Here is a 13900-nt window from a genome sequence, read left to right as displayed (position 1 = left end):
TTCCTCATGTGCTGTTTCAGTCAGTGATAGAGAACTCTCTCCACAGTTACTAGCCTCTAGTCTCGGGATTCCATAGATCTGAATGCCTGAATGTCACCGCACAACAAAAAGCAAGAACACTGGACTTAGGTACTGGAAGACCAAGCTTGCCTATGCTTTGCAGGATCCACACTTCAGTTTCTTTTTGTGTAATGACATTTTCATGTGGCATAATTATATCTTCAGTGTATTGTGTGCTTTGGAACCTGCTCCTTCCATGTTCTTGGAATCACTTAATTCAACTAATTAGCTGGCCTGGGTTCATCCCCCATCCCTGTCACTGTACTGACAGGCCCCCATGGTTCACCCCAGCTGCTTGCTGCTTTCCTTATTGTGACCGTGTGAAGATCTCTAAACACAGCTCTTCCTATCCATGTCTCTCTTATTGTCTGAATTCAGGCCTTCATCTGTCACCTGAACTACTGTGAGTCTCCCAAAAAGAACTCAATTCCTTAGCCTCTCTGTAGAATCTGGTCTCCACAATCAAATAGACATCTCTTCCCAAATACAGCCCTGTCTATATTACTCTCTCTGACTTAAAGCCCTTCAGTGAATACCTTCTGTGCAGACACAAAACCCAAATACCTTGGTCCTTTGATGCCCACCTCTTGCTCTGCCTGATCTCCAATAATTCTCCAGGAGCTGTTTCAAGTGTCCTGTGTCTCCAGGCTCTCATAAAACTATGACAATCTACTGTAATATCTTATTCTATTCCTTGTGTCTGTTTCGAAGAGTCAATGTGTAACTCACCAAAGTTTTTCCTAAACCAGTCAAGATGCCTTTTTGCATTTTTTATTTGCTAACCTCATTCTTACAAGTACTGTTATCATGATACTCGGTAAATTCTGTAAAACAGTTATCTGTGTAGCTGTCTCTTTTCCTTAAAAGATACTAACTTTTCTGAAGGACAGGACTGTATTCTATTTGTCTTTGTTTTCCAGTTCATGAGTCACGCTAATAGAATGCCAACGACTTCTTATTAATTAAAGAGATGAATGGATGTTTTACAGGGTATTAGGATGGATGGATGGATGGATGGATGGATGGATGGATGGATGGATGGATGTTGCCTGTCTCATGTACTTTTACTATGATAAGCTGTTTCCTTACATTCAAAAGCAGTAAGTGCCTTTCTTAACTCTCAACAGATGTTCCTCTGGATTGAGTACCTCTTACGCAACACCTGAAACCCACCTAACTTTATGTAAATGAGATACTTCAAGACTCAGCTCAAGTGAATCCCTTCATTCACTGTTCTTTCATAATATCTTGTATTTATTTGCATTATAAAAAACTCTAGAACATTTCATTATAATTATTACTTTAAAACATCTGTCTTCTTCCACAGACTTTAAGTTACTTTAGATGACAGCTGAAGGTTTTTATTCATATTTGTATTCCCAACATAAAGGCAAGTGACAGGAAATGTTTGCTAAGCTAATTCACAAGGCATAATTGGATGTATGAAATGACATAGTGTGTTTGGGAGTTCTGTGAACTGGCAGCCTCTAGACAAATAGGAGGCACTGTTGCCATCTTTGTGGTACCCGTGAATCACAGCCTTGTCTCTGACTCTTAGTTCTTCTCTACAAAGGCCCCAAAACCTTGTCCAAATTGTCATTTTATGCAGACATTCCTACCCCATTCAAATGAGGTGTTCTTCATGTTGAATTCAACAAGTCTTTTAACGTGTGTGTGTGTGTGTGTGTGTGTGTGTGTGTGTGTGTGTGTGTGAGATTGATGTATATGCGAATGTAAGTATGTATGCTTATGGACATGTACAAGCCATGGTATGTGTGAGGACATCAGAGCACAATTTCAGGGAGCCACTGATTTCTACAACATGGGTCCCTGGCATTGAACTCAGGTTGTCAGGCGTGGTAATAAGTGCCTTTATTCGTGAAGCCATGTTGGAAACCTAGCATGTCATAGTTGGTACAAAAAAGAAAAAAATGTAAAACCCTTATCTTAAACTCTGGATTCTTAGAATAGAAAAGAATAAAGTCATTCGTGGATATATAAAATGGAAGGCAGCGGACTGTTTGAGGTTAGCACCTCCACTTCTGCAGGCTGTCCTCTGAAGTCACTGCTGGCTGAAAGAGTTGAGATCTCACCTGACAGACTGCACATAGAGTCCATCTTTCCATATTGACATTTTGGAACAACTCTTCTGCAAGTGGAAGAAAAATCATTTGTGTATGCAAAAGTGCACTAGCACAACTCCAGTCTTTGGAAGTCATCCCATAAGTGACCCTATTGAAGTTTAAGGAGCCTTGGGTGGGTGAGTCTTTTAGATGTCAGTTTCAGGAAGTCTGTTTCTGCACAGAGCAAGAGTCAATGGCATTGGAGGTAGAGTCCAAGATTGGGAAGATATATTACCTTGAAACTCCTCTGTGTTTGGGAATACCAAATGCTATGGTGGGAGCACTTAGCAAGACAAAGATCTTTGTTGGGGAAGTCCTGTGCATTTGTCAATAAAGTACTGTCTGGCCAATGGGGAATCTAGATAGGAGGGGCTAGGAGTCCAGGAGGATTCTGGGTAGGAGAAACACAAAGAGTTCGAGATGTAAAGCCAAGGGGTAGGAGCCCGGAACTATTCTCCGGTAAGAGACATACTTAGATTAACAATTATGGGGTAATTACTTAAGTCAGAGCTAGCCAGTAAGAAACAAGCAAAGGCCAACAGCTTCATAATTAATACAGCGTCTTGTGTGTTTATTTGGGGACTACAATGTGGCAGAGCCCAGGCGACTGGCGGGTGATAAACCAAAGCAGCTAGCAAAGAAAAAGCTTCTCTTTACAGATCTTCAACTCATAGCCAAGCTGAGAGAGAGAGGAAGAAGGGACTGGAATCCAAATACACTTCTCTCAAGGGCATCACCCAGTGACTGAAGACCTACCTCATGCTGTGTTCTACTTCTCTGGGTTCTACTTGCTAATAGTGCCATGAGCTGCAGGGTCAAGCTCTAACCCTTAAGCCTTTGATGAGCATGCCCTGGAGCCAATTGAGGTAGAGAAGGGTGTGGGGGCAGCGGATATGGATGGTAGATCACACGCAGCCACGTTGTCTGACCTGGTAAAAGAAGATGCCTCTGTGCTCCTTAGCGTGTATAAGGAGCATAGAACAATGTGAGGCTCATGTGAATTAACAAAGCAGCAGTCATGACTAAGGTTGCCCCTTCTCCTAGAAAGCTCAATATTACCTATTAATCTTATATTAATTACACTCCTACCTAGGAATTAAAATACTTTGCAAGCTAATCTCTTCTTGTTCTTCTGGAGTTTTCCCTTCTTTACCTACATATTCCCATTCGAGTTCCATTTTTTTCCACACATAGTTTCAGGATAGTGTAGAAGAGGAATCAGATGCCTAGACTTAAAATGACACATACTGGGCATATATTCAGTCCGCCTAGTTTTGCTATTGAGTGAAAACAGTGGTAATGGGACAAGTTGTGTAGTGTGATGGTTGAGAGAATGGCTTCCAACTTTGAAGTGAGTTTAGGACATTACCTCGATATCACTTCTCCAGTTCATCCTTGAAATCAAGAACTGATAGGATTATGGGAAACATTAAATGAGATAATAAAACAGCACAGGTGCTGGGGAGTACACATGTGGGTATTCATGTACATGTGCGCTCATACATGTGGGGGCCAGAAGTCAATCCTAGGTGCTGTGCCTCAGGGGCTGCTCACCTTGCTTTTTGAAACCCATCTGTCACTGGGACTTGGGACTTGCCAGTTAGGGGAGGCTAGCTGGATGGCAAGCTCCAGGCACCTGCCTGCATCCACTTCCTCAGCACAGAGATTACCAGCATCTGCCAGGATGCATGGTTTTTGATGGGTGCTAGGATATCAGACCCAAGGTCTCATGTTTTCTCAGCAAGCACTTTACCAGCTTCAGCTGGCCCGCCCCCACTCAGGCCCTAGTGTTTACTTCGAATTGGAACTAAGGCTAAAGGTTTTCCTGCAGCATTATACCTATCTTATTTCTTGTTGTTGTTTAAGTGTGTGCCTTAATGCGTTACTTAAAATGTAGACAACTTTGTTTGGGGGCTTTGGGCCAAAGGAAAAATGGAAAAAAAGTATTAGGAACAGAGAGTCTAATCTGACCTGTCAATGACTCCATCCTCCTCTGGCTTCCCCATCCAGTAGCTTGTGCATATGGGGTAATTAACAATTCAAATTTCACTCAAAAGAGAAAATACTAAGCTTAATCTCTTCTCCTTCCTGTTATTTTTAATTGTGTATATTTTGTTTCTAAACGTGGTTCTTTGGGAAAAACAGAATATGTTTACTACAGAAAAACACATATCCTTTTAGCTTAGTAAATTTGGAAGCAAAAGTTTGTCTCCATGGTAAGAAGATGAGCAAGGAGTAGTATTAATAGACATTAGCACAGTGGTAATTGACATTTTAAAGTATAAAGGAAGGCCTCTTCAGCCTCCCCACCTAAAACAGTACCATGAGCTCTAAGTTGGGTTAAACTGGTGAACGAGAAAGAAGCCAGCTATACATGACAGCTCAGAGTGAGTCAGCGGTTAGCCTTCCTGGAAGTGTGGGAAGCAGGTGCCTTTTGGCCCCACAGCACAGGGAAGCTTAATTGATCCTCCATTGTTTGGGAGAAAAGCTTTGAAGATACTTCTGATTGCTAAGTGACAGAATCACAGACACAGAATCTTGCACTAATCCTTGAATCCTGAAGTTGCTAAAGAGATAGAACCTCAGTGGGCATAAGAACCTACAGGGTTAAGGATAAACTAGCATTTTTATTTATTATCCAGGCACTAGGCAATCACTTCCTTTCTCTCAGCTTTTTCTCTAGGTCTTCATGCCTAGTCTAAGGGAGTTCCTCCCCCTGTATTATTTTCCACACTGTGTGCTGGCAGGATCTGTTTATTCTTTCCTGTTTCTCCAAGCGATTGAAAGTCTGCAAAGTTACTTGGGGGTAATATAGTGCATCCCTTTTTAGCTGTTATCATCTAAATGTTTTGAGATATCTTTTGCTCTGCCCTCTGTTGTCCTATCTGTATTTTCTTATTTTTTCCTTTCCATTCATTTACATGGTTATACTCTAAAATAGAAAGACTTTTAATACACCTATTAACCTGACAAGATATTGATAAATAATAAATCTTAAGAGCACACACAAACACATACAAGGTGTATGTACATGTTCTTATTAAACATGTGTGTGCAAGCGCATGTCTAGACTTGTACATGTGGAAGGCAGTGGTTGATGTCGAGTGTTTTCCTCAGCCCCTCTCCACCTTAGTTTTTGAGACGTGGTTTTTCGTTGGAACTGGACCTCCATCAGTTCAGGTAGACAGACTGGCCACTGGGATCTCAGAATCTGCTGTTCCTCTTCCCTTCCCTCCCCCCCAGTTCTGGGGCTGCAGATTCACTGCATCTGCACTTAGCCTTTCATGTTGCTGGGGATCTGAACCCAGGTCCTCATGCTTCTGTTTCAGGCACTTCAAAGACAGATCGATCTCCCCAGACCCCTAAGCGTATCAATGTTATGGCTACTGCCCCTTTGAGAAGTCTTGGAATGATGCTCACATAGGCTTTGGAATTGATTTCAGAACCATTTCTCAAGAAACTCACCCTGCTTCCACCATGCAGCAAGAACTTCCTGTTTTAGTCAGATTGGCATTACTAACCTAACTGGTGTGGCGATATCTGATACCAAATACCTTTGATAGCTTTCATAGCTCGTGGCAGTTGTATGGAATGAAAATGCAGGCTAATGAAGATTTTTAGAAGAACATGGAACATATCCTAAAATACAAAATTCTGCTTGGATAATAGCAGAAAAATTGATTAAAGGCTAATTCCTAAGGACTTTAGAATGGTAACTTCATTTTCTAGATAGGTTTCCATATTTCTGGTAATGAGTTAGTTTAATTGAACATGAACATAAATAAAGAGGATCGTAGTTTTTATGACATTTATTTTGCACAGTGTGTGGGCATGTTCATCTTGTAGAGCACAGAGTTCAGAGGGTTCCTTGTGGGAACCAATTCTTTCCTTACACTATGTGAATCCTAGAAATTTGAACTCAGGTCATCAATTTTGGCAGCTAGTGCTTATGATACACACTGAATCATCCCTCCAGTCCCTCAAATATATATATATATATATATATATATATATATGTATATATATATATCCACCCACAGGTACATATAGAGAATATGTTTTAATAACAGCATTAGCAATATGTCTGCCTTATTGTCTCTAGGTCTATATTTCATAAGAAACAGCTGCTGGAGTTTGCTCAACTTGGCTGCTACTTGGAGTATGATCTCTTTGGTACGGAGCTCCTTAATTACCAGTTCAGCCCAGATATCGATATGCCTGATGATAACAAAAGAATTAGAAGGTAAATATGCTGGAGTCTCTCATCACATTCTCTTCTGCCAACACTTTTGGCTTGTCATAGTTGGGTGAGTATTAGCAAAGATTTGGAAAAGAGTAAGCAGGCTGAAGTAGCCTTGGCAGAGAAAAATATATCTGAGCTGCTCCGGGGAGAAAATCTCTATATTTTATTTCAAGAAGAAAATGAGTCATTGTAAGTAGGCTAAAGCTATCAGAGCCTTAGAAGTTCAGTGCAGATGGACAGCTGACAAGAAACAGAAAATACCCTACCTTTGCCATGACAAGGAGAGAATGAAAGCCATTTTCCCCTTTTACCCATAGTGGAATCAGTACTTCCTTCCTCAGGTTGATTTCTCTAAAGCCACGATTTTCTGCAACTGTCATTTAAAATGTTTTATTAGATGTATCTATTAAGGTGGTGGTTACAAAGTAAATGCTAAGATGCCACATGTAAACACCACACATCACATCTTCCCAAAATTGTCTAATGTGTGATAAAGCAAATCACAACAGCATTGACTCTTTGATGAAGTCAAAGATGGCTACATTGATTGGTCTTGGTCACAGGGTGACATGAAGATTGACGATTAACTGAATAGGGAAACAGAGAGGAGAAATACATCTGAGATTGACAAAGAAGACTTTAGCTTAGGAGTATCTAAGCACTGTTATGCCTAAAATAATAACTAACATCAGAGTGTGAAGCTCAGAGTGAGGATCTAGACTGAGACATAAAAGTAGACATAATCTGTTTGTATGAGCTTGTTCAAATCTTGGGAATACTAAGATCATGGAGAGAAGAAAGAGGACAGAGACCTGGAGACACAGATATTGAATAGATAGAGTCAATAACAGCATCTTAGGGACAGATAGGTAGGGATGTTTTCAACCTGATAACATCAGGGGAAATGTAATATTTCAGTGAGAAGAGAGGCTTAAACTCAAAGGCTTGAATGCCTACGATAGACAGCAGATATCAAGAAGGATCAAGGCTGAAGGTTAACAACTGGGTTGCAAATTAGGAGACTTGTAGTCAGGAAGCGTGGTCTTGGTAGAAGGCTTCAGAGATGAGTAGGAGCTAAGGAAGGGGCAGAGAATGTGAAGGTTACTCTTTGCAAGAGCGTGGGAGTAGAGAGAAACAGGGAGGAGAGCTAGTGCTAGAGGACAACAGGTGATCCAGAGAAACGTTTTCCAGAGCTCAACAGTTTATGAAGCTCAAATCAGAAGTAGGGAGGGACAGACAGAGAGAGAATGGGTCCAAAGCAATTCTGAAAGATTAATACACATCTATATAATATACAGTATGCAGAGTTTTTATATGAATGTATGGTACCGAATATGGAAATATTTGATGAATGTTCACACAAAGATATATGGAAAGATAAATATAGATCCAGGTGCCTAAAGAAACCAAGGAGTGGAATCTGGGAGTGGGTACCACATTTTTTGAGAGAGAATTTCTCTTTTGCAATGGGAAAACAGGAAGCAAACAGTAATGTTGATACAAATAAATGTCTTAGCAAGAAGATCCAGAACTGCCGGGCGTTGGTGGCACACTCCTTTAATCCCAGCACTTGGGAGGCAGAGGCAGGCGGATCTCTATGAGTTCGAGGCCAGCCTGGTCTACAAAGTGAGTTCCAGGACAGCCTCCAAAGCCACAGAGAAACCCTGTCTCGAAAAAAAAAAAAAAAAGAAGATCCAGAACTAAGGCTGAGTACCTTTGTGTTCTCCAGTCTTCATGTGAGGCAGACAGGATTGTCTCTGGAGAAAGAAGGGATAGATTAAAGGTGGGGTCTTGTGGAGAACAGGAAAGAACAGGAATGGCTGCTGAGTTGGAGGCATGTTTCTGAGACCCATACAAGCCTGGAAATCATGGCTGCATGACTGTGTTGGCACTAGTGCACATTTCTTACTGATTGTTTTCCCAAAGGATGTTTTTAATATTGAAAAATAGTGTTAGTGAAGCATTGTGGGTCAAAGAACTAAATGGGAACACAAATCTAGGATTGGGATTTTTATCTGAAAGATGCAGTTGATAGCCAGGGGAGCAGAGGAAGGGTTGAAATGAGAGACAGGGAGTAAAAGCTGGGGGTAAGGTACATGAAGAAACGTGTATGTATTTAGAAATAACTAAACAGAAAAGTTGAGTTATAGGCTTTAAAGAAGTGCATGAGTATGTAAAGTAGGGCAAGTGAAAACAGTACAAAGAAGTTGAATTATGAGCATGGGAAACTGAAGATTAAGATTTCAGAGAGAGCAGTCCTGAAATGACAAGGGCCTGTGATAACAAGGACCAAAACTCAAGGGTTTTGTGTAGGAAACTGATGGGATGGGAGTGAGCAAAACGAGAACTGAGAAATAATGTCCACAAGCTGAGACAGATATCAGTAGTTGAACATGCATACAGTGGGGTTGAGGGGACCATCCCAAGCCCATATTCATTTCAAACGAGCTGAAGATCGTTCCCTCGGGAAGGTGACCTTTATTTCTCTGTGTTTTCCTAGACTACTATATATTGACATTTGTCTACAATGGTCCCAGTAACGGTAAAATATGCTTCCACTTCAGTGTCATTAGGTAGAGATAGCTAGCCGATATTTACATTAGTTGTGTCAAGTGAAGACTATTCCATATAGTAAAGTACTTCCTCAACCTGACCAATGAAGCTGTCATCTTTGTTTTTGATACTTGAACTAGTTCTTTGGCAAATCAACCCGTTGCCTCTTTTTCTTCCTTTTGTGTATATCTGTGTAGTATGCAGGCATCTTTGAGGCAAATGAACATGTCTGCATGAGTATGCAGAGGTCAGAGGTTAAGAGTGAGTGTCTTTCTGTTAGCTCTTCACCTTCTATACTGAAAGAGGTCTCTAGCTAGCCAGCATGCTCCAGGGACCCCCTGATTCTACCTTCCAAGGCTGGCATTACAAGTGGGCTACCGTATTGGCCCGCCTTTTTTATGTGGGTATTGAAGTTCTGAACGCTGGTCTTCACTCTTAACATAGCAATGCTTTACCTGCTCAGACATCTCCCCAGTCTCTATTGGTTCTTATCACTTATTTTGTTTCATGGTTTTAATTTTTCTGGACAAACAAGTTTATTTAAGGCTCTACCAATTTGTGCCAGACTCAGGGGTAAAATTTCTTTGTCCATAGACTTGGATTTTAAAATGATGTGCTACAGTAAGTTATCATCTTTCATTATCTCAAGGTAAGACAAACCAAAGCATGGGGCTGGAGAGATGGCTCAGCAGTTAACATTACTTCTGTTGGAGAGAGTTGGAGCTTGGTTCCCAGCACCAACTTCAGGAACTTACAACAACTTATAACTATCGTTCCAGCGGATCTGATGCCCACTTTTGAGTTCCACAGGCTTCTGCATGCATATGCTGTACCTAAATGCGCATGCGCGCGCGCGCGCGCGCACACACACACACACACACACACACACACACACACACACACACACCACAAATTCTTTTTCAAGCAGGTCTTCAATAACTCTTTCATGATGAATGTCTTCAATATATTTTAAATTCAGTTTGGAATGAGAATTTTCCACTCTTCAGTTTGGAATGGGAGGTTTCTACTGTGGATCTACTTTTTCTTGGCCAGGGGGGTGTGTCTTTATATCACCGTGCCTCTGTGAGATTCCCAGGCCCTCTGGAACAAGAAAGGGGATATGATAATAGAGAAATGACTTATGGCTTCCCAATCAATCCTTTGTAACCACTTTGGTAATTTTGGTTATCTCTTATTGTGCCAATGTAATCACTCTTTATGTGTTAAACATTGAATGATATGTATATGTGTGAATATGAAATATCTGTGTATGCTGTATGTGTGTGTGTGTGTATTTCTTGCTTGTTTGTCCTTAAATCAACACCATGCACTTGTTCAGTCTTCCAAGCTAGTGATAATAACTGAATGAGCTTTGGGGTTGTGTGCATTCCCAACCCCCACCGTTCCCATGTATTCATTCATTGGCAGTCTTTTCTCAGCCATGGGAATCTGCAGTTCCCCAAGTGCGGGAATGTAGACACACGCTTCTGCCTACCTCTGGTTCTCAGAACCAGAAATTCTGTGTCTAACACCTGTTTTCAATCTTACGCTCCATTTCTCAAATCTTATTATATCTCTGCCTTTTCACACTTTGTAGTCTCTCTCTAATATTTGTTTGCAAAACATGGACTCATTTGTATTGCTATAATTACTATGATTTTTGTCTTCTCATCTGTAGTGGTTCCTCCCTCCCTCTCTCCCGGTAGCATCTTTGTAACTCTTGTTCTTCTGCACAGTGCCACGTCATCGGAGAGGGACTCTCAGAGTAGGCATGTCCAGACACTTGCCAGTCATGGCCAGCGTATGATTGTGTTTCTGGAACCAGAATATTATCGTGTTCATGTGAAAACACAGCTCTTCAGCCTTGACTTCATTGTGATTTCTAAGAGTTTCCTCCCCCGCTCCCTACCCCCACCCCCCCCCACATGAATTTATTCAGAGTTTAGCCGAAATAGGATAGGAAGGACTCCCAAGTTTTTCTTCTCCTTTAGGGGGGAGGTGTTACAATTTGGTAGGGTCCTCATTTTTAATTATAAGCATTCAATCCATTATATTCTCTCCTGCGACTTCCCAATGTAAGAACCACGTGTTTCAAAGAGGAATAAAAGCATATTGTAGGAAGTTTTCTGTATGTGTGTCATGGTAGTAGTGACACATGGAAGTTCTCAGAAAAGCAACCGCTCTACCACTGAGCTACAGCAGCAGCTTGAAGAGAAATGGCCCAGTTTTTCTTTCATTGCTTTGGAGGGGGAAAAAACTCCAAAACAGTCCAGGTGGGTGACCCTGGAGTGACCTGAGGCCAAGGGTAAGCTGAAGCTCCAGCTCCTCCAACTTCAGCCTCTGGGGTGGGATTACATTACAGACCTGTGTGTCTCACCACACCTTTTTGGGCAGTGCTAGGCATTGAGTCCAGATCCGATGATGCACTAGGTCTAAGGTCTACCTGCTTTTCTGAGCAGGAGATGTAGTAGGTCTCAGATAATAAGGAAATATGTAAAATCTCAGAACTGCTCAGGAAAATCAATTGGGAAGCAAGTACATCCCAAAAGCTCCCCTTCTGGCGACATTCTCTTCTGCAGTCATCCTGGGGGTCAACACTGTGCATGTGTTCTCTCAAACTTGTCCCTTTGAGTGGTAAATAATCATATGACACTGTTAGCTAGTCCCCCTGAACTACAGTTTCTTCAAAAAATAACTGCAGATCAGGACTTCAGGACCAGTTTTAACAAGCCAAATAACCTTAGAGGCATAAATGAGGTCACAGGTGCCATGCTGCTGTAAGACAGGCATAGCATCTGTGTGCCTGTTGAATGCTGATTTCTTTACCAAACACCCAGATTGACTCTGTTCCATGGCACTCCCATTCTTTTGACCTTCAGATAGGTCTAGTATTCAATTGTAACGCATTTTAAAGGTTCTCAGAGGGCAGATTATTGTAGCTTGAATTTTTATGCGCAGTGTCCCGTGAATACTGTAGTAGTTATTAAATAGGACTCACGCCTGAGAATAGCAAGAAATGCCGCTATCTATCTATTAAAACAAGACTTTTCAAATAGTTGGCTCCCAGAGGAAGAGCATGATCCATCCACCTACGTCCATTTGGTATTCTTGACACTCAAAAGAATGTACAAGAATCCCAAAGAAAAGTCTTTGTTTGCAAGTTGTACCTCTGACATCAAAGGCCCATGGTGGTCAGGGACAGACACTGCCCAGAGTGCAGACGCATACAGATGGTGGCTGTCAGGAGGTGACTCATGCTGCAGATTACAACTCTTAACTAGGCAAAGAGGATTACATTTTTTTTACAGCCAGGAAGCTGTCTTTTAGTCAACTGACTATAGATTTAAAGGAACAGCTCTCTATTTTAGCAGTCTTGTTGGCAAGGAAGATAAACTAAAAACCTTTGGTCAGTTTCATCTAATGCTTAGAGACTACCACTAAGTCAGAATTCCTGTAGACTGCAGAGGAACAGATGGCTTGAATCCAGAGAACTTTGCCAACCCATCTTCATCAACTGTATAACCACATAGCATGGGCCTTGCACTTGAAAATCAGCTGATTTTACTCCAAGTATTTTATTCATATGAAGAATCCTTTTGTTTCTATATTTTAATCACAAACGCCCACTGACTTTAAAAGAGAGAAAGAGGGAGAATGGTATTTCAAAATTGAGCCTAAGACAAGCATTTTAGAGAGGAGAGCCAAATATAAAATTATTCAGTGAACTGCTCTTGTGGCCATTCATTCAAATGCCCTAACCACAGTAAACTCTGTCTAGGGCAGCATTGCCAGACACTGTCAGAAATATCACTGGGCAGAAATTTCTGTGTGCGCAGAATAAGGATCTCATTCATCTTAGTGTGAAGTGACACCTGCATCTTCACCACACAGTGTTCATTGAGAGTCTCCTGGTACATACGCAACAGCAAAAGGCAGAATCTTTACAAGCCCAGTACCCTCGGGAGTGGAAGGTAGCATCCAAAATGTGAGAGTGACAGCATGGAATGAGTTAACATTTTTCCCCCCAGGGTCCGTTTCCTGGTGGATGAGGGCTATGAAGATCGGATTCTCGTGGCACACGACATACACACGAAACACCGACTGATGAAGTATGGAGGCCATGGCTACTCACATATTCTCACCAACATTGTTCCTAAGATGCTCCTCAGAGGAATAACTGAGAGGGCAGTTGATAAGATCCTCATAGAAAACCCTAGACAATGGCTGACTTTTAAATAGAATGACTGTTTATGAACACAGACCTAGAGTGCAGAGAATATTAGGTGATTTCCAATCTACTATGACACGTTAATCCAAGCTATACAGGACCAATGACTGATCACTTCCCTCCTATGAGAAACTCGATAACTATCACAGGGAAGTCTCTGGTGGGGGCTACTGGGTTTAAGTGAGTCCTATTGTCTTACCTTAATAAAACAAATACAAAAGAGTGTGTTTCCAAACAATAATTTAGAGATATATCTCCCAAGAGGCATTTTGAATCTTTTTCCCCCTGACTCTATCATCTATATTACTTGAGAAAAATTATAGTGTTTCTAGTTAAGTTGCCCCCTCCTGGAGCAATCTAATGTTTCTTGTAATATTGATGATCCTACTAATTATCCTGCTGTTCTTTAATTAATGCTTAATGAATAATATGGCATTTTCAAATCACTTTTGCAACAAGGGAAGTTAAATTTTGAGACTTTTTTCCAAAGGAAACTGCAATAAAATTACCAGTTCACAACAATAAAAATATTTTGGAAGGTTAACTGTGTCTTGCACCTATGTAAACTTATAATAAATCATTATCACTGACTCTGGCTTTCTGGTCGCCATTTTTGCTGTTAGTTGTGTGTTGTGTTTGCAAAACCTGTCTAAGAACATATAATAATAGTGAATTATAAAAATGAAATCATAA

General features: G+C 41.1%; 1 protein-coding gene across 3 annotated transcripts in view; it reads left to right on the top strand.

Annotated features, from left to right (window-relative positions):
- Positions 1-13797, top strand: part of Pter (phosphotriesterase related) — a 69972-nt gene extending 56175 nt beyond the window's left edge. For 2 of the 3 annotated variants that reach the window (XM_013121384.3, XM_005081257.4), the window contains exons 4-5: positions 6286-6426; positions 13008-13797. In XM_013121384.3, coding sequence (XP_012976838.2) covers positions 6286-6426; positions 13008-13218 — 352 coding nt within the window. In that variant the 3' untranslated portion in view covers positions 13219-13797. The remainder of the gene's footprint in view (positions 1-6285; positions 6427-13007) is intronic. The other variant, XM_040755471.1, reaches the window with a different exon arrangement.
- Positions 13798-13900: the final 103 nt, after the last annotated feature.

This window comes from Mesocricetus auratus, unplaced genomic scaffold, assembly GCF_017639785.1.
Source record: "Mesocricetus auratus isolate SY011 unplaced genomic scaffold, BCM_Maur_2.0 Super-Scaffold_100013, whole genome shotgun sequence".
Taxonomy (NCBI): domain Eukaryota; kingdom Metazoa; phylum Chordata; class Mammalia; order Rodentia; family Cricetidae; genus Mesocricetus; species Mesocricetus auratus.
The sequence above is the reverse complement of the archived record's forward strand: the minus strand, read 5'-3'. Positions and strand labels throughout refer to the sequence as shown.